The sequence below is a fragment of the Vipera ursinii genome, assembly GCF_947247035.1.
Source record: "Vipera ursinii genome assembly, chromosome: 3".
NCBI lineage: Eukaryota > Metazoa > Chordata > Lepidosauria > Squamata > Viperidae > Vipera > Vipera ursinii.
In genome coordinates this window covers 47,863,455-47,881,871 of record NC_139516.1, presented here as the reverse complement: position 1 = coordinate 47,881,871, position 18,417 = coordinate 47,863,455, and the positions used below count along the sequence as shown (strand labels likewise).

Sequence of the window (18,417 nt, the reverse complement as noted above, 5' to 3'; positions counted from 1 at the left end):
GAAAGCTCAAAGAGCCAGGTCTATTTTTGTTGTTGATTGTATTGTTTATGTCATGTCTTGCTTTTTATATGTATTTTTTTTGTTTAAATATATGTTTATATAAAAGCAATAAAAATTTAAAAACAAAAACAAAGAGCCAGGCCTTCAGGACCCAGCGGAGTGAACGAAGGTCAGGGGCAGTCCTGAGCTCTACGGGCAGCTGGTTCCAAAGGGCAGGCGCACCCACAGAGAAGGCCCTCCCCCTGGGTGTTACCCGCCGGCAATCTTTTGCCAGCGGCACCCTGAGAAGGCCCTCCCTGTGGGAGCGCACAGGACGAAGGGAGTTTGATGCCGGAAGCAGGTGTTCCCTCAAATATCCCGGACCCAAGCCATTTAAGGCTTTATAGGTCATCACCAGCACCTTGAATCTCACTCGGAGGGCAACCGGAAGCCAATGCAGCTCGCGGAGCAGAGGTGTTACATGGGAGTATCGGGAAACCCCCATCACAACTCACGTGGCTGCATTCTGCACCAGCTGAAGCCTCCGAGTGGTCCTCAAGGGCAGCCCCATGTAGAGAGCGTTGCAGTAGTCCAACCAGGAGGTCACGAGCGCATGAGTGACTGTGCGTAGGGCATCTCAGTCCAGATAGGGCCGCAACTGGAGCACCAGGCGAACCTGGGCAAAGGCCCCCCTGGTCACGGCTCCTATATGATCTTCAAAACTGAGCCACGAATCCAGGAGGACACCCAAGTTGCGAGCCCTATCAACAGGGGGTAACACCTCACCCCCCATCATTAAAGGTGGAATGGACTGGTTAACCCGAGATGCCGGTACGCACAGCCACTCAGTCTTGGCAGGATTGAGACGAAGCCTGTTTCTCCCCATCCAGACCCAGACCGCCTCCAGGCAACGGGACATCACGGCGAGGGCATCGCTGGGTTGGTTCGGGGTGGAGAGAAAAAGTTGGGTATCATCAGCATACTGATGATACCCCACCCCGAAACCACGAATGATCTCGCCCAGCGGCTTCATATAGATGTTGAACAGGAGGGAAGAGAGAACCGACCCCTGAGGAACTCCACAAACAAGAGGCCTCGGGGCAGATCTCTGCTCTCCCGTCAACACCGACTGCGAGCGGCCCAGGAGATAGGAGGAGAACCACCGTAAAACAGTGCCTCCCACTCCCAACCCCCTGAGACGCCGCAGTAGGATACCATGGTCGATGGTATCAAAAGCCGCTGAGAGATCTAATAGGACTAGGACAGAGGAACAACCCCTGTCCCGAGCCTGCCAGAGATCATTCACCAGTGCGACCAATGGCATCTCTGTGCTGTGCCCGGGCCTGAAACCCGATTGGTACGGGTCCAGATAATCAGTTTCCTCCAGGAACAGAGGAAGCTGACGCGCCACCACACTCTCAACAACCTTCGCCAAAAAGCGAAGGTTGGAGACCAAACAATAATTATTTAAAATTGCTTGGTCCAGGGTAGGCTTCTTGAGAAGGGGCCTCACCACCGCCTCCTTCAAAGCGGCGGAGAAGACACCCTCACTCAAAGAGGCAGATATTACTGCCTGGAACCAGCTTCGTGTCTCCTCCCGAGCTGCATAAATCAGCCAGGAGGGACACGGGTCCAATAAACAGGTGGTGGAGCTCAGCCTCCCCATAATCCTGTCCACATCATCAGGGGAAACAGGATCAAACTCAGTCCAGATAACATGCTCAAGACCGTCTGATTCCTCCACATCAGACTTTGCCCAGTCAGTCCAAACCGGCCCGGATCTGAGCGATTTTGTCCATCAGATGATGACTAAACTCCTCGGCCCGACCCTGCAAGGGCTCCTTCCTCACCTGATTAAGAAGGGAGCGAGTCACCCTGAACAGGGCGGCTGGGCGATTATCTGCGGACGCGATGAGGGCAGCGAAGTAGTTAGCCCTCGCTGTCCTCATCACCACAAGATAAGACCTTACAAAGATTCTTAACTGCAATCGGTCAGATTTGGAACGGCTGGACCTCCAACTGCTCTCTAGACCCCATCTCCGATGCTTCATCTCCCGGAGCTCCACAGAAAACCATGGAGCCCAACGGGATCTGCGCCAGGTCAGGGGTCGCAAGGGTACAACACAGTCGAGTGCCTCGGCGGCCGCCCTTTCCCAGGCATCCACCAAGGCATTGACTGGGCTGAGTGAGGGCGATGGGTATAGACCCAAGCGCCATCTGGAACCGTTCTGGGTCCATTAGGCGCCTGGGGCGGAACCACCTGGTCGGTTCCGCAGCCCAGCGGCAGGGGGGACATAACGAAAGAGCAGCCGCAGGAGGTGATGATCGGACCATGACAGGGGAACAATAGTTGGCGAACCCCCTCCCAAATCATCCAGCCACTGTCCAGACAGGAACACAAGGTTGAGAGTGTGACCCCCCACATGAGTCAGGCCCTGAATTACTTGGGTCAGGTCCATGGCCGTCATGGAAGCCATGAACTCCCGAGCTAACTCAGACGACCCTCCCAGGGAAGGCAGGTTGAAGTACTTCATGGGATCATGTTCCATTGGTATTGCCGGTGAATAATTCTCTGTTTTGCATTGTGTTTCGTGTGGACAATTTTCTCCATTTGGATTGCGTTTTTGTTGCCTTTGTTTATGGACCATTTGGGAGGTTTGTTGCCAATATTAAAAGGGGTTTGTTTTCTTCTGAGTCTCCAGCCTACTTGTCAAAAGGGGTTTTGTCCTTGTGCATTTAACAAGGACGTACATAGGCTGGGACAGAACAACTACTGCATAAGTTAAAAAAGATTATACCCCTCATTTAATCCCTCCTATTTGGCCCTAGCTCACATTCTATCTCAGGGGTGTCAAACTCAATTTCATTGAGGGCCGCATCAGCATTGCGGTTGCCCTCAGGGGGGCGGGTGGGTGTGGCCCACTGGGTGGACGTGGCTAAAGTGTGTATGGCCTACTGGGTGGGCGTGGCCAGCTCTACATCGTTCGCATCAAGGGTGCTTATGTGGGCCTGGGCAGGAGTGGGACAGATCTGAGGGTCTCTGGCAGAAGGAGGGTCTCTGGGCCAGGGCCAAGGCAGTGGGGGCCGTTCCCTCACTGTTTCCAGGGTGGCTTCGCGGGCCACATGAAACCACTTCGCAGGCCGTATCTGGCCCCTGGGCCTTGTGTTTGACATGTCTGTTCTATCTCAATAGATGCCGTAATTAAAGGGACACCATTTCAGAAAAAAATACTTTTCTTGAAACATATACAGGTTTAATTATGCAGTCAAGTGTTACATAAAATAGCCCATGTTCCTTCCCAAACACAAATTTTGCTCATACAAGGAAGAACACTTGCATAAACATGAATAATTTTAACAGCCATTTAAATATACATTGTGTGTGTTAAAATTTACATTTACAAAGATACTAAAACATCCATAGAATAGATGAAATGTGAAGCTTTTAAAAAAGGACCAAAAGAACCTCAGCCTATGTGATTTATTCATAATGTAGTTTATCTGTATGCACTCTAGTTCATTCCAAATGTCTGTTTTTGGTTGGTTGGTGTTTCTTTTGATTTTTATACTATTTTAAGACCTAAGCTAGGTTTTGTCTCTCTTACCTCAAAATATTGATAAAACAAACCATTAATTCTGTTAAATAGTATAAGCACACACACAAAAAAACTCATATGAAGAATTGGGACTCAGTTGTCCATATCTAAGTGGTGGTAACTTTGCGTATCTTCACAGAGCACCACCTAATTGTGAACTGGTGCAGATATTTCAGATAATGGCACTACAGGACTTAGAATATCAGCTCTTAAAATTATAATTAGTCCAGCACTGAAAAAGAAGTATCTAGAAGAGATTCTAATTCTAAAATAAATGAAATTCTCACTATTGGAATCCAGATGTGCAGAGTGAGAACCGACAAAGTTTATTTTATTTTTAAACCCCAAAAAGTGAATTGTGATTAAAAGAAGATGCTTGCATATTCCACAGATCCTGAAGGAGAAAGTGCACCAACTGACTCATTGGAATGTTTGCAGATATTTGATCTTAATGGAAATGTTCTGTTGACGTCTATGCTTGAACTGGGCATCTTCACTATGGAATATATTGTATTCATTTCTTTGGGCAAACTGTTGACAGTGTTGTTTTCATAAATCTGAACAGTCACAAGAAAAGAAAAACACCCTTTTAAAATCAATCTCTTCATTGACCACATTCCATTTTAAAGACTGTACAAGGAAATACGCATATGCATTTTTATTTGTTATGGACTTGTAATTTAATGAGCGCATATGTTTTTTAGCCAGACTAACATGTTTTTAAAAATAAGTTACTTGAAATGCTGTCAAGTCCTGAGTCTTGCTGGGCCAGGACAGAAATCAAAGTGGGAGCACCTTTTTGCCTTCCTCTTCCCATTATTCTATAAAATTACCTTTCTTAATTAAGAATGAGAGCAATTGTTTTTTCTCACAATGAAGGCAAATATACGTGTCTCAAGATAATGTTGCAGGTTTTGTCTTCTGAGCTTTTGGACTCGTGCTGTAGCCCATCTTCAGGGAACTTCTTTCCAGCAGAGTGTGAGCTGTTCTGGGTGTGGTATTTACAGTGTCTGTTGTACCTGGCTTTTTACATGCTGATTGGAGTGTGTTGATATCCTTAGCTGTCTTTTGCTTGTGCTGCCCAGCCCTCCCCTTCTAAGTACTTGATAGGCTGGTGGTAAATCAGCACTCCTGGTGACTGACAAGGGGCCTGTTTCCCAGGCTTCAATCACTTTCCTGACTGTTTTTGTACCCCCCACGTCCAACAATCTTAGTAGTTGCAAAGCTATTGCAGTTTTTGCAGCTACTAAGGTAGTTGCACGATCAGGCACAAAACCAGTCAGGGAAGTCCCGGTGACTGACTCAGCTTGGATCCTGCATTATTTTTTCTGTTCTAAACCTGAGGAACTTCATTGGGTTGCTGCAAACTTAAGTAAACAAAAACGATGCTATTTTCATTGCTCTCTGTGAAAACAGGTTGAGTGAGAATGTGTCTGTTATTAAGGAATTCACATAAAAGACAATACCAGTGTTCCAACAGCAGTGACGTAACTATATTTCCTGTAGTTTGCATTAAATGCAGAGTAATGAGACATAGGACTGTCTGATACTATTTTTCAGGAATTTTGAACACAACTGTTAGTAAAGTTTAGTACCTATTTGAAGCTTACTTCTGTGCAATGAAAATTGTTCAGGCTTCAGTAATTATGACACAGACATACTTAATGGATTTGTTTTTGTTTTCTTGAAAGAATTACTGCTTTGATCCAAATCCAAGCCCCAGAATCTTTGTACAATCATTTACAAAAATATGAGTTGAGTAGGATGATAGCAAAGGAAATAATTATAAAAAACTGTAGTATTTGAACAATGAATTTTCTGCAAGGAAGAAACTGTTCATGATCAAAATTTCTCCTAACTTGTTGAAGGGGATATCTTACCTGTAAGGTTATTACTCTACAGTTTGGGTTATCACCAAAATTCAGGTCATCTGCCACTATTAAGAAGAGAGTCTCATTTTAGTATATATCCTATAAGTGTTCCTGCCTTTGGGCCAATTTACATCCTAACGTTTTAGCTTCTAAACACCATATATACAACTAAAATTAAAACGGGAAACATATCTATTTTATGGATACATTGGTCAGATATCCATGATGGTATGTAATTCCTCACTGAATATACATTTATTTAGCAAACTTGGTCCTGCTTGTGTTTGCAGTTTGCTTAAGGTGACACACTCAAATGTTTGATTCAAACTCGGCATATCACCTTTTTTCTGCATTGTGGATTTCAAGTTTGAAAGTCATCTCGGGAACTGTGAAGAATAAAAAAAAAATGCTAACCTCCTGATCTTGCAGTAGATGCTTGCAGTAGATTGATATTCAGCATTAATAAAGATGTTAACAGACCATATTTATGTTTTGCAGGATAACTGAAAATTAGCATCCACTTCTGCAACAAGTTGTACTGATGGTGATGGTGCCATATGTTTTACATCCATATGAATTTCTGGATGCATATGTATTTATGCAGTCTATACATGGAGATCCTAATCTAGGAAGAAAAACAGCCTATGGAAGACGTATGGGGCTTTTCCTAGATATGTATTGTAGTATGTTCTATGGTATTGTTGCATATTTCAGAAACTGGATTAAAGATGGGTATTGGTTCACAGATACATCACTAAGTGTAGATTGCGTGAAAAAGTTAACAAAGAGGGACAAGAAAAACAAATTTTCTCTTTCCATTAGAGATGTGAAACTTGTAGCCTCTTTCAAATGTTGCTGACCTACAATACTCAGCAGATCAATTTCTAGCCTAGTTAATGATGGGGGAATGTGGATATTGTAGTTCAGCAACATCTGCAAGAGGCTACAATTTCATCTTCTTTGTTGACAGCTACGTATCTGGCCCAAGCTGAACAGCTGCTAACAGTTTTCCTGCACTCCAGCTCACCTGAAGCCAGGAAGCATCCATGCTATGGCAAGATTTCTGCTGGAAAAATTCATATAGGAGGTGCTCAGAGATACATGGCATTTTTCCAACCTCAAATCCTGTTCACGTTTTCATTGTTGGAGCAATTCATATTTATATTAAGTGAATCCAAAACAATATGAAAGAACATGACTTTAGATACTCTCTTCTCCCCTCTTTATGTTGTGAGAGAGATACCTTGTACATACCCTGCAGGTCATAGGAACTTGGCAGCAAATTCTGTAGCTCTCTGTTCTCCTAATAGTGTATAAGATAATATAATGTCTATGGGTGCTAATGTATTGATGGATACAGGTAGTCCTTGACTTACAGCAGTTCATTTAGTCACCATTCAAAGTTACAACGGCACTGGGAAAAGTGACTAACCATTGCAGCATCCCCATGATCACAATTCAGATGCTTGGCAGCAGATTCATATTTACAACAATTACAATGTCCCGGGGTCATGTGATCAGCTTTTGCAACCTTCTGACAAGCAAAGTGAACGGGGAAGCTCGATTCATGTAACAACCACGTTACTAACTTAACAACTGCAGTGATTTACTTAACAACTGTGGCAAGATAGATGGTAAAATGGGGCAGAACTTAACAAATGTTTCACTTAGCAACATAAATTTTGGGCTCATTGGTAAGTCATCCTCGAGGACCACCTATACCCTCTTGGTACTTAAAAAAAATTCCCTATTGCATTTGACTATTCTGTAATGATTCTTTTACCTAAAGTATACGCTACATTAGAAACTAGCATACTGTAGTGCAAAGAAAAAATACCAGACTCTAGTATTGTCTTTATTTTCAAAATAGTCTGGGATTTATTTATGTGAAAGTCTTCTAGGTCTATTCTTCCATGTCTATAAAATAGAATAATTGTAACTGATAGATCAGCAGGATATAGAGAGGTTTTGAAGGCCTTGAATTCTACCTGCCAAGCTACACTGCGTGCTTACTTTTTTTTTTAATAAATGGAATAATGTAGAACTCAGTTGATACACAGCAGCATCTCTTGGACAAAAAGCCTCAGTTCTTGCTATTTCAGCCTCAAAGGCTTTTTCTATATTCACAAGTGACAATACAGTTTAAACAATGTAAAATGAATATGAAACCTCAAAGTCTGTCCAGATAATTTCATGTTGGGATGCAGTTCTCATACTTTCCTAATATCATATGCTATATTTGCATATGCATAAGCTACATTCATATTCATTAGTATTCTGCTGATATGCTATAAAACATGCATGAGAATCTGAGCTGTAGGAAGACAAAAGAAGCTTGAAACATACCTCTCCTCTTTCTCCTGATGAGCACCATGACAACTAATGTGAAGGCAGCAAAAATGGTTACACCAACAGCAATGGAAACCAGAATCCAGACAACTTGGTAAACTCTGCAATAATTAGAGTTTATAAGTCTAATATAATAATATAAGTCTTATAATATAATATAAGTCATATATAATATAAGTCTAATAATAAACTAAGTTGCATCAATTAAAACAAGTTAACCATCAGTTTGGCAGATTACCTTTGTACCTGAAGTACAAAGTCACATTTTATGAGGCTTTCAGAGGGAAACAGAAAAATGAAAATGGCTTGAACTTGGTAGCACACTACTAGAGTGAAAGAAAGACAAAGATCCCCCACAGACAACTATGCTAAATACCATGAATCAAAACTCTTCCAAGCCATAAAAAAGAAGCCTGGGAATGATCTAAAATATAATAATCTCTCAGTGGAAGAGGCAAGATCTACAAATGTATCTTTGCTTTGATAATTGATTGAAACTAACCGCAGTGTCTCAAAAAGTGAATAAGTAAATAGATCCCACAGCAAGCACAATTTCTTGATTAATCTTTTCAAATAGCAATTTAAATGGTCGATACCTTTGTTCATCTTCACTGGTTGCAGTCACAATATCTTTCTTTTGCTGTTCTGGGAATAAAATTAAAACAAACAAAAAAAAGAAACGGAGGTATTTAGCCTTATTATGGCTGCTCTTCATAGAAAAGTTTTAGGTTTTCCTTAAAAAATATTTTACACCGCACAATATCTATTTCTTTTTCTAAAACTCCTTTTTTGCCCAGCAAGGTCTTAACATGAACACAACTATTCATAATTTAAAGTAGATGATGTGCAGGTTGCTGTATCTTGATTTCAGAAGTTTCCTGGTATGTGAAGTCACTGCCCCCCCCCCAATTTTCTGCTAGTGCTCACCTTTTTGAACAATCACCCTGATGTTTCTTAAAGGGATTATATTGGGGCCATCAAGAACCCCAAACCAATATATCCCTGTATCTTCTGACTGAAGAGCTGACATGAAGACGTAAATACATCCATTTCCCAAATCATTTAGAATGACGCGTTGATTTGGTTGTGTAGTGAGACCTTTCCACCCTGATCTGGAAAAGTTTATGGGCTTCTCAAGACTGCATTCTTTCGGCAGCTCCTCTTTGCACCAGACTTTCTCTGCTTGCGCATGTTGCTGGGAACAAAAAGCCTTGATGCTGAGAGATTCTCCTTGTATCTTGATCACCTCTTGTGTCTTCATTCCTGATATGGTAGAAGTAAATAGCATCCTAGATGTTGGAGGTGAGGGAGTTTTACTAGGCAAGAAATGACCTAGGAAAAGAATAGTTTAAAAAAGGGAGAAGCTTGGTCTTTCAAATGTAGGAGTCCTATGTTTTACTTCTTACAGCAATATGTGTGCAAAGCATTCAAAGTAGGGGCTTTGCAATAAAGTAAGGAGAATGAAGCCTCTGAATCATTAAAGAAATTGTGACTTTTGTGAGGTTCACATGGCTCTTTAGACACTGTTTCCACATGTATGTGCAGGTATAGCTGTTTTGAACAAAACAAGATTACTTAGGGTATGTTCTGTACCAGCCTGCTACCGGCCTTGCAGAAAAGGCAACCCCTTTACAGACGGCAAGAGGCTGGAATACATCTGCCAAATTTATTACAAAAACAAACAAGACACGAACCAAGATACCTGAGCTTTGAAACACTATCTGAGCGGTTGCTTTCAGCAAACCAGCCCTCCCCACACAAGTCCTTTATAAAGAGTTCAGGGCGTGGCTTCTCTCTCCCTCCTTCCGAGAAGCCCCATTGCCTTCCTCTGCTTACTCCTACTTGACTGCCTCCTGCGTCGGGCGTCCTTGAACAGGGCCAGCTGTGGGTCATCTTCATCCACACTGTCAGGCTCACACAGCTGGGTCTCCATGGTGACCAAGTGGGAGGGGCCTGCCTGAGGGCTATCATCAGCAAGGTCTTCAACACCCCCCTCCTCCCCCTCATCTGAGTCATCCGACCCAACTGCCGAACCCACAGGCTGACCCTGAATCACAACAGGGTACTCCATTCAACAGCATCTCATTAATTGATGTTAGCTGGCATGGTAAGTCATTCAGGGTCTTCAGAAAAATACTATGATAAAGGGCATTTGGCTAGGTTTGACATCAGAGGCATTCAAATTGTAAAATAGGTCAAGATGATGACCATGCAATAAGCTGTGCCCCTTTTTAAATGTGTGTTGCACATATAGCACATCTGTAAAAAGGATGGGGCTTCAATTGTACAGTCATGACCATCATCTTGATTTTTTCCCCAATCCCCTTTCTCTTATAGATGAAAATGATATGGGATAATGCAGGTTCTGTTTGGGTATTGTAACAAAAAATAGCATTCTGATTCAAACAAAAGTAGAAAATAGGATACAACAACACAGCTACGACCACACATGTGCCTTCTGGAGCAAAACAAATGTGGTGGAGGGAGGGGGAGGGACAGAGACAATCTTCCTGAGCTATGAATATATTTTAAAATATGCCAATTTAACTGAGGCTCAGGATGAACCAAGGTAATACATGACAGATTCCACTCATATGGCTTCTCAGTCTCTGCAACACTAGAGAAAATATGGTACTAGCATCAATGTCAGATCCCTATATTCTGAAAGTCCTTTTATCTGAGAAATGGTTTCCCCCACTTATCCACCAATGCTTACCATGATGAACTACTACTTTGACTGAGTTTACAGAAACCATCTTCACACCAGTTAGAAGTCCAAACCAATATGTCCCTGAATCTTCAACTTGGAGATTCTTCATGAGTAAAGAAATGCAACCATTTACTACACCTTCAAGCATGACCTTTTGGTTTGTTTCAGTAGTCAGATATCGCCATCCTAGTTCTGTGAAGTTTCTTGAATTTGGGAACTGGCATTCTTTGTACTGTTTTTCTTTGCACCAAATGGTGTTCCCTTGAAAATATTGATAGGCACAGAACACTCTTATTCTGAGGGAAGTTCCTTGAGTTAGTACCAGCACTTTTTGACTCTTTCCTGTGCTTTGTAAACTTGCAGTAGAAGGACTTGGTAATAAGTAAGATGTACAGGATGCAAAAAGACCTGGAACAAAAACCATATTGATAAAATTGACAGATTAAATCATCTAACTCAACCCTTGGCAACACAAGTTCTTGGGAGGCACAAAACTTTCCCAGCCTCAACAGGATTGAACCAAATATATATTTGGAATTCTCTGGGAGAACCGGGCCTTGCAGAATGATGCCCTAAAGGAGAAAGAATATACATCCAATCTACTGTATATCTCTTGCCTGTCACAGGCCAGTTCAGATGGCCTGAAACTTTTTGCTATATGTGAGTTCAGCAATGGCTTGCTCAGTTGTGGTGTTAAAGTAAGCAACTGAGTGTCAGATTGCTGAACACCAAAAGGTGTTTTCAAAAGGCTACTTCAGAAAGCCTTAACAGCCCCAATGGGTTTTTAATGCATTACGAATTTTAATTCAGAATCTATTTGTAATCTATCTCACATGTAACCTATATGTACGCAAAACCAACCTGTCTTTCCCTCCCTGCACTTCATCCAATTTAAACTCCACATCAGTGTAGTCACTAAACTTTATGTAACTGGTGAACAGTGGCCTTTTAATAAAATGTGTCAGTTTGGAAAGATCTACCAGACTTTGACTACCTGATTTCTGACTATTGCCTAGTTCAGGGGAAGGCAACCTTGGCTCTTTTATGACTCAGGGACTTCAACTCCAGAATTCCTGAGCCAGCCATGCTGGCTCAGGAATTCTAGCAGTTGAAGTCCCTGAGTCATAAAAGAGCCAAGATTGCCTACCCCTGGCCTAGTCATTGTTGGCCATCTATTAATAGCACTTATGATCTTTTTGATAAAGGAATCTCTATCTTTAAGAAAAGGGTATTTATTAATAGCACTAAATCTTTTATCTGGTCTGAAAGTTCAGCTAAACAGATTTTGACCTCTTAGAAAAATGGCACAAAAAAATATGACAACCCTTTTGTTACCTCAAGATCCCTGGATTTGATGGGGCAAAAAAAAGATGCCCCCGCTTTGTGTTTTTGACTGAGTTTAAAAGGAGAAGTTGGTATCTTAAGCCTACAGATGCTAAAAGCAACAATCTTGTCACTTAAAACTTCTGAAATCCTCTTGCAAATCATTCCCGGCTCTTCATATGCTGTATGGATTCAGGAGTAGCCCCTAAAGCCAAAAGAAGTTGCTCACCTATCTTATCTCAGTAAAAATCCCTAGTCTTATTAGTGAAGTGTAAGAGGAAAATCCACACACCACACATGTATTAAATATTAATGAAGCCTGAGTAGGAATATGTAGAATTGTGTATTTTTCCATTCTTTCTGAAACAACATAGGTACAAAACGTAATACTCATTTGCATTAATTAAGAGAAAATGGATAAGCAGAGCCTCACAATATTATTGAAACTCTATATTGACCAAGAAAAAGCAGCGTTCAGTATCATACCTGTGAACATTAACAGTATCTGGAGGCCCGGGAAACCTTCCATCTTGTAGCTGAATAGAGCAGAGGCAGCTTTGAGTAAATGTGCCCTTGCAGGAAGGAAACAAATTCTCTTTGTCATTGTTTGTCACTGTGTGCAGATGCTCAAAAATGTCAATAATTTTAATTTTGGTAAGTCGTCTGACTTGGATTGCACCCAGATACATCTTAACAGACCAGACACCAGCATGAATAATTACTGATGACGTGAGTTCTACTAGAAGCAAAGCATGTTCTATGCAGGGTTGTGTATGTGTGCATACATATGCATGTATATGTGATTTTTGAACAGTGGAGTAGTGATGGAAGTATTCATTTTGAGATACTTTTTTAACAAATGAAGCTGTATGTAAATAATGGTGAATGGCTATACTTTTAGAGTAGATATTCATTCATTCATTCATTCATTCATTCATTCATTCATTCATTCATTTTGTATGACTGCCCATCTGATTCAGTATATGTCTGAGCTGCTAAAAAGAATAAAAATATCATAAAAATAGAGGAGCCAAGATGAAACCAACCAACATGGTTGACATAACCAAGATAGATGTTCAACTATACAACCTGGGCCCCAGGCTTGGCAACAAAGCCAAATTTTTAAGGTCTCACAGAAAGCCAGTAAGATCAGAGCAAGTCTAATCTCTGGTGAAATTAAGTCCCAGAGGGCAGATGCCACAACAGAAAAAATTTTCCTCAAATTTCCTGCAGGTGCACTTCCCAATGGACAGGACCTGGGGCATGCCCCCACCCTAACGGACCTCACAGGACAGGTAGATACAATTGGGGACAGATGGTTCTGCAGGTAACCCGACCCCATCTCATGTTGGTGGCTGTGCTCCAGAAAATATTACAGTTAAAGAGTTCATTTTTATATTTAATTAAATATAAAGGTAATATAATTCTTCTACAGTTGTGTATTAAATAATTTCTTGCCTCTTTCATATTCAAAATTACAGTTTGGTGACCAGTTTCAGATGTCTCTGGATGTTCATCCAGGGGCTTTAGAGGCTACTGAATGCTCTTCTGGGACTTCCAATTCTACATCTCTATAGTAGAGGAAAAGGGACGCGGTGGCTCTGTGGGTTAGGACACTGAACTTGTCGATCAGAAGGTCGGCAGTTTGGCGGGTCGAATCCCAAGTGCCGCGTAACAGAGTGAGCGCCTGTTACTCGTCCCAGCTTCTGCCAACCTAGCAGTTCGAAAGCACGTAAAAATGCAAGTAGAAAAATAGGGACCACTACGGTGGGAAAGTAACAGCGTTCCATGCGCCTTTGGCGTCTAGTCATGCCGGCCACATGACCACGGAGATGTCCTCGGACAAGCGCTGGCTCTTCAGCTTTGAAACGGAGATGAGCACCGGCCCCTAGAGTCAGAAACGACTAGCATGCATATGCGGGGGAATCTTTATCTTTTTATATTAGAGGAAAATGCTTTTGCTTTTTGCCTTTGATTAATGATGTAATTGTCCCATTAATCATTCCATGTTACCCATAATGGTGCACCATAGTGGGGTCTGTAATATTTGAGTGTGTGTTTTTTGTAGGATTTGCTTAGACGGGCAACAAACATACATTTTTGGCTATTATAAGGCCAGATCAGAATCCAGCCTTAGCATTCATAACAGTCTGTAACACACATCATCCAGATGGTTTTTCCTTCTGTTATTTTGCTGTATCAGGAGAAAAGGTCCTCAGCACTCGATTCTTAACCTTATCAGAGAAAATGAAGTTTGTTTTGTTCCTGTGCTGCCAATGAATAAACTAAGCAAAACGATATTTCAGACAGCAGGGGAAGCATAAACCACAACCACAAAAGAGAAGAAAGAGGGTTGTCTTATTTTTATGACAAGCCTATTGTGCAACTAGGAAACAGGCCTAGGACACTGGAAATGAGATTGGACTTCCATGTGCTCAGGAAGAAGTTTCAGTTAATTATATTCCCTGCCACCCTGCAGCAATTTCTTAGCAGCCAGTTCAGTGGAAAGGGTTCATGGCACACAGTCACAAAAAACTTTGCTAGCTACAAGGGACATTTTGTTCTAGGTAGGATAAGTTATTGAGCCATGGCAGTGCAGTGGTTAGAATGCAGTATTGCAGGCTAATTCTGCTGACTGCCAGCAGCTCGATCCTGACTGGCTCAAGGTTGACTCAGTCTGCCATCCTTCCAAGGTTTGGCAAAATGGGAACCCAGATTGTTGGGGGCAATATGCTGAATCTGTAAACAGTTTAGAGAAGACTGTAAAGCAATAATAATAATAATAATAATAATAATAATAATAATAATAATAATAATAATAATAATAATAATAATAATAATAATAATAATAATAATAATAATTAATAATAATAATAATAATAATAATAATAATAATAATAATAAACAACCTTTATTGTCAAAGTACAACATGTGTACATTGAGATTAGCTGAGCCTTCCCCCGTGCTCTCACCCCCCAACACACAGTGACAACAAAACCTCCATCCTACCACACCATGTGAACCAAGATACACCACACACCGGCCTCCCAAGTCAATTCTGCATAAGAATCGGTATATAAGTCTAAGTGTTATTGCTATTGCTATTGACCCCTAACAAATCTCCACCCAGAATTGGCATTTGGAGGACTTGTTATTAAGATATGGACTGATAGAATGAGTCTTCTCCATAGATCATCACCCTTCACAGGTTCCCTGGCAGAGCCATTGCTGGCTGCTGATTATTGGGGGTCAGCATGATGGAAGTTGCAGTCCAATAACGTAGCTTTAGGATGTAAACTTTCAAAGATAACAGTGAACGTCACCCATATTTTCCTAGGAATAAGCATCACTGAACATAATAGCACCTATTTTGAATAAGAATTAGGACTGTAAGGTAAATGGGGATGAAGATACAGAGTGTCAGAAGAATAATGTAGGATTCCAACTCGAGTTGGGATTGCACAAGAATAAATAAAAATGAGATCCAGACAGCTGTGAGAAAAGAAGAAATATTTATTCTTAAAAGCAAATAGTCTGCTTTTAGGGGCAGCAGCAGAGAAATGGGGTGCAACAGCAGATGTTTATAGGGGCAGCTTGTCCGGGGTGTGGAAATGGCTATGTGCTGATTCTATGGTGTGGTGTTTACAGGTTTACAGGGCAGCATAAAATACAATATAAAAATAGTATAAATTAAAATAGATTAAATTACTTAAGCCCAACAATTCAAACAATATTAAAAGCTAAAACCCTTTCAGTCCAGGCCTGATAGATAAAAAAAACAGGTTTTCAGATCCCGGCAAAATGAACGCAGATCGGGGGCGGTCCGAAGTTCCACTGGTAAATCATTCCAAAGGGATCACCCGCCAGCACTCCTTAACCACCGGCACCCTGAGAAGGCCCTCCCTGTGGGAGCGCACAGGACGATGGGAAGTTGATGCCAGCAGCAGGTGTTCCCTTAGTTTGGCCTGCACCGTCCCTCACAAGGCTGGACGCAGCAGGCCTGGAGGTCTAGCTGGCCCGAACGTTCAGTGTTAAGGGTGGTGGTTGCATGTTCTACTCACCTGATTGTCAGTGAACTGTTGGATGTGGGGAGGGATGGGTTGATGGACGCATGGTGCATGGGAGAACACAGCAAACAGAGCTGAGGGGGAAGGAAGGGTGAATTATGGGCAGATGTTGGGTTGGGGTTGGGGGTGGGGCCCTGTCTCTGGCCGGTTATATGAGCGCTGGGAGCTATTAGCTCCCAACGCTGACTTTGTTTTCACTTTGTGTGCATTGGAGCTGAATAAAGCATCTTCTGTTTTGTCACACATTCCTTTTGAAGATTCATGTTTGCTTTCATTGAGGATGTGTAGCGACAGTGTGTACCTGCTGTCCAGCTGAGTGGCACACCTGGAGGCTTGCTTCCAGAACAAGGAAGGAAGGAAGGTGGCAGACAGCATGAGCAAGAAGACAGAGGGGAATCCAGACTATCTGTTCTGTCCACTTAAATTGCAAACATCCTGACACAAGGTGTGAATTAAAAGCATTTGTATGAGATAAATGAGATAAGATGATGAGATATAGATATTTTCTAATGGTAGCCTGGTGCTCTTTACTAGGACAATCACCTCTATTTGTGTTAAAATTCCTAAGATTTTAATAGCTCCAGTTACAGGAGCTAATAATTAAAGGTGTGGGAGTAATATATTAGGAAGAGAAAGACAATATGCTTGTCCTCATGACTTGCTAATTGCAGCAAGAAGATTCCCTGCCAAACAAGTTCAAATACAATGTGTAAATGTTGTTGCCTTTGTCTCATTCCCAAACCATTGTGAAAGCTGTTCTGATTTTACAATAATGTTTTCCCCTTTCCTCCAGCACAAATCTTGCCATACATCCTATGTAATTTAATTGATAGTGGTGATGATTCAGGGGGTCATTTTGGCTTCTTCAGGCTGTTGAAAACATGAAGACATGTCTGTTCCTCTCCAGTAGGTGGACATTTTCTACCATGGCCATTTTAGCTTGTGCTCTAACAAGACAACTAGATATCTGACTTCTGCTAAGTGGCTCCTTGCGTAATGCCTGACTGGTGTTTTGGAAAGCACTGATGGGCTCTCTATATGCATAGATTCCTGCTTTTTTTTTAAAAAAAAGGGCACTAGAACTGTGTTTAAAAATCAGATGGTGCTCTCTGAAGAGAGTGCAAATCCAAGTAAGAGAGCCTGATTCTATCTTTTCTGTGTTGTTCTTCCTCTCACAAATGAATACATTATAGCAGGGGTCTTCAAACTTGGCCCTTTTATGACTTGTGGACTTCAACTCCCAGAATTCCTCAGCCTACATGCCTGGATGAGGAATTCTGGGAGTTGAAGTTCACAAGTCATAAAAGGGCTAAGCTTGAAGACCCCTGCATTATGGCATCTATGCTGCTTCTGCTGAGAAATAAGCTTTACTTTCCCCAACTTTCCTATAAATGAAGGTTGGAAATTCCTCTTGCATTTTCCAGGATTACATATTTACCACAAGAGTAGCAGGAAGGTTACCTTACTCAAAGTCTGCAGGGTGTCTGGAGAGGCCACTGTCTCAAAAAAATCAAATGGTAGTTCCAATAGGGCAGACAAATTTTGATCTCATTGTCATAGCTGCCATTTTGATTTTTTTCACCAAACTCTGCAGACACTCCTGGAAATCTGGGTTGTTCTTGCTTGCTCTGTTTTATGCGGCCTGACACTATGGACTTGGGATGGAAACTGACAAGAGTTCTCTCTGGCTTTTTTTTAGCCTAACAGATGACGAACATAGTGGAGGGACATAAACCAAAGTGGGAGAAAATCACTTGATGACCCACACAATTCTTTATACACTAGGGCAGGGGTAGGCAACCTCGGCTCTTTTATGACTCATGGACTTCAACTCCCAGAATTCCTGAGTCATGAGTCATAAAAGAGCTGAGGTTGCCTACCCCTGCACTAGTGACTCATCAAACTATTAAATATGTGTCTAAAGAACAGCATAGTTGATCAATTGCATGCATGGTAGATGGGCAATTCCTTCCCATTTTAGTCTGTATCCACTCACCTTGTGTTCAGCCTGTTAACCAAGCTGTTTTTGGGGATAGAAATTTAGCATTTTTTCCAGAAGAGTGGTGGAGTTGCATTCAGAAGTAGCCTGAAAAAGCAAAAATGCAAAAACACAAAGCCCTGCCATGCTGCAATCTGTAAACCTCCTCTGTCAGGAAATTGACATCACAAAAAGAGTGCTATGACAAGGATGGAATAATATCATACTGTCGAATTTACATTTGTCTTAAGATTTTTTTCTACATTTAAACAATCAACTTGGCAGGAGATCCCTTAGACCAGTGATGGCAAACCTTTTAGAGACTGAGTGCCCAAACCCACTTATGTATTGTGGGGGTGCTGGATGGGCGTGGCCCATTGGGTGGGTGTGGCCCATTGGGTGGGTGTGGCCCATTGGGTGGGCGTGGCTGCAGTGGTAATGGCAGACTGGGTGGGACTAAAAAGTTCAATCAATTCCAACTTTGCGAGATCTTTTTTTTTTCCCTGTGAGAAGTTGAAATTGATTGATTGATTGAACCTTTTTT

The 18,417-nt window shown here is 41.8% G+C and overlaps 2 protein-coding genes across 5 annotated transcripts in view; one reads left to right on the top strand and one right to left on the bottom strand.

Annotated features, from left to right (window-relative positions):
- Window positions 1-6,301, top strand: part of FANCE (FA complementation group E) — a 32,667-nt gene extending 26,366 nt beyond the window's left edge. For all 4 annotated transcript variants that reach the window (XM_083359859.1, XM_083359856.1, XM_083359857.1 and 1 more), the window contains exon 12: window positions 5,945-6,301. In XM_083359859.1, coding sequence (XP_083215985.1) covers window positions 5,945-5,960 — 16 coding nt within the window. In that variant the 3' untranslated portion in view covers window positions 5,961-6,301. The remainder of the gene's footprint in view (window positions 1-5,944) is intronic.
- A 1,704-nt stretch (window positions 6,302-8,005) lies between these two features.
- On the bottom strand, window positions 8,006-10,543 carry LOC310638644 (uncharacterized protein). The gene is made up of 3 exons (XM_083359876.1): window positions 10,512-10,543; window positions 8,723-9,127; window positions 8,006-8,440 (listed from the first exon to the last, which is right to left on the bottom strand). The coding sequence occupies exons 2-3, from the start codon at window positions 9,081-9,083 to the stop codon at window positions 8,307-8,309; spliced, it is 495 nt and encodes a 164-aa protein (XP_083216002.1). The 5' UTR covers window positions 9,084-9,127; window positions 10,512-10,543; the 3' UTR covers window positions 8,006-8,306.
- Between the last annotated feature and the right edge of the window lie 7,874 nt (window positions 10,544-18,417).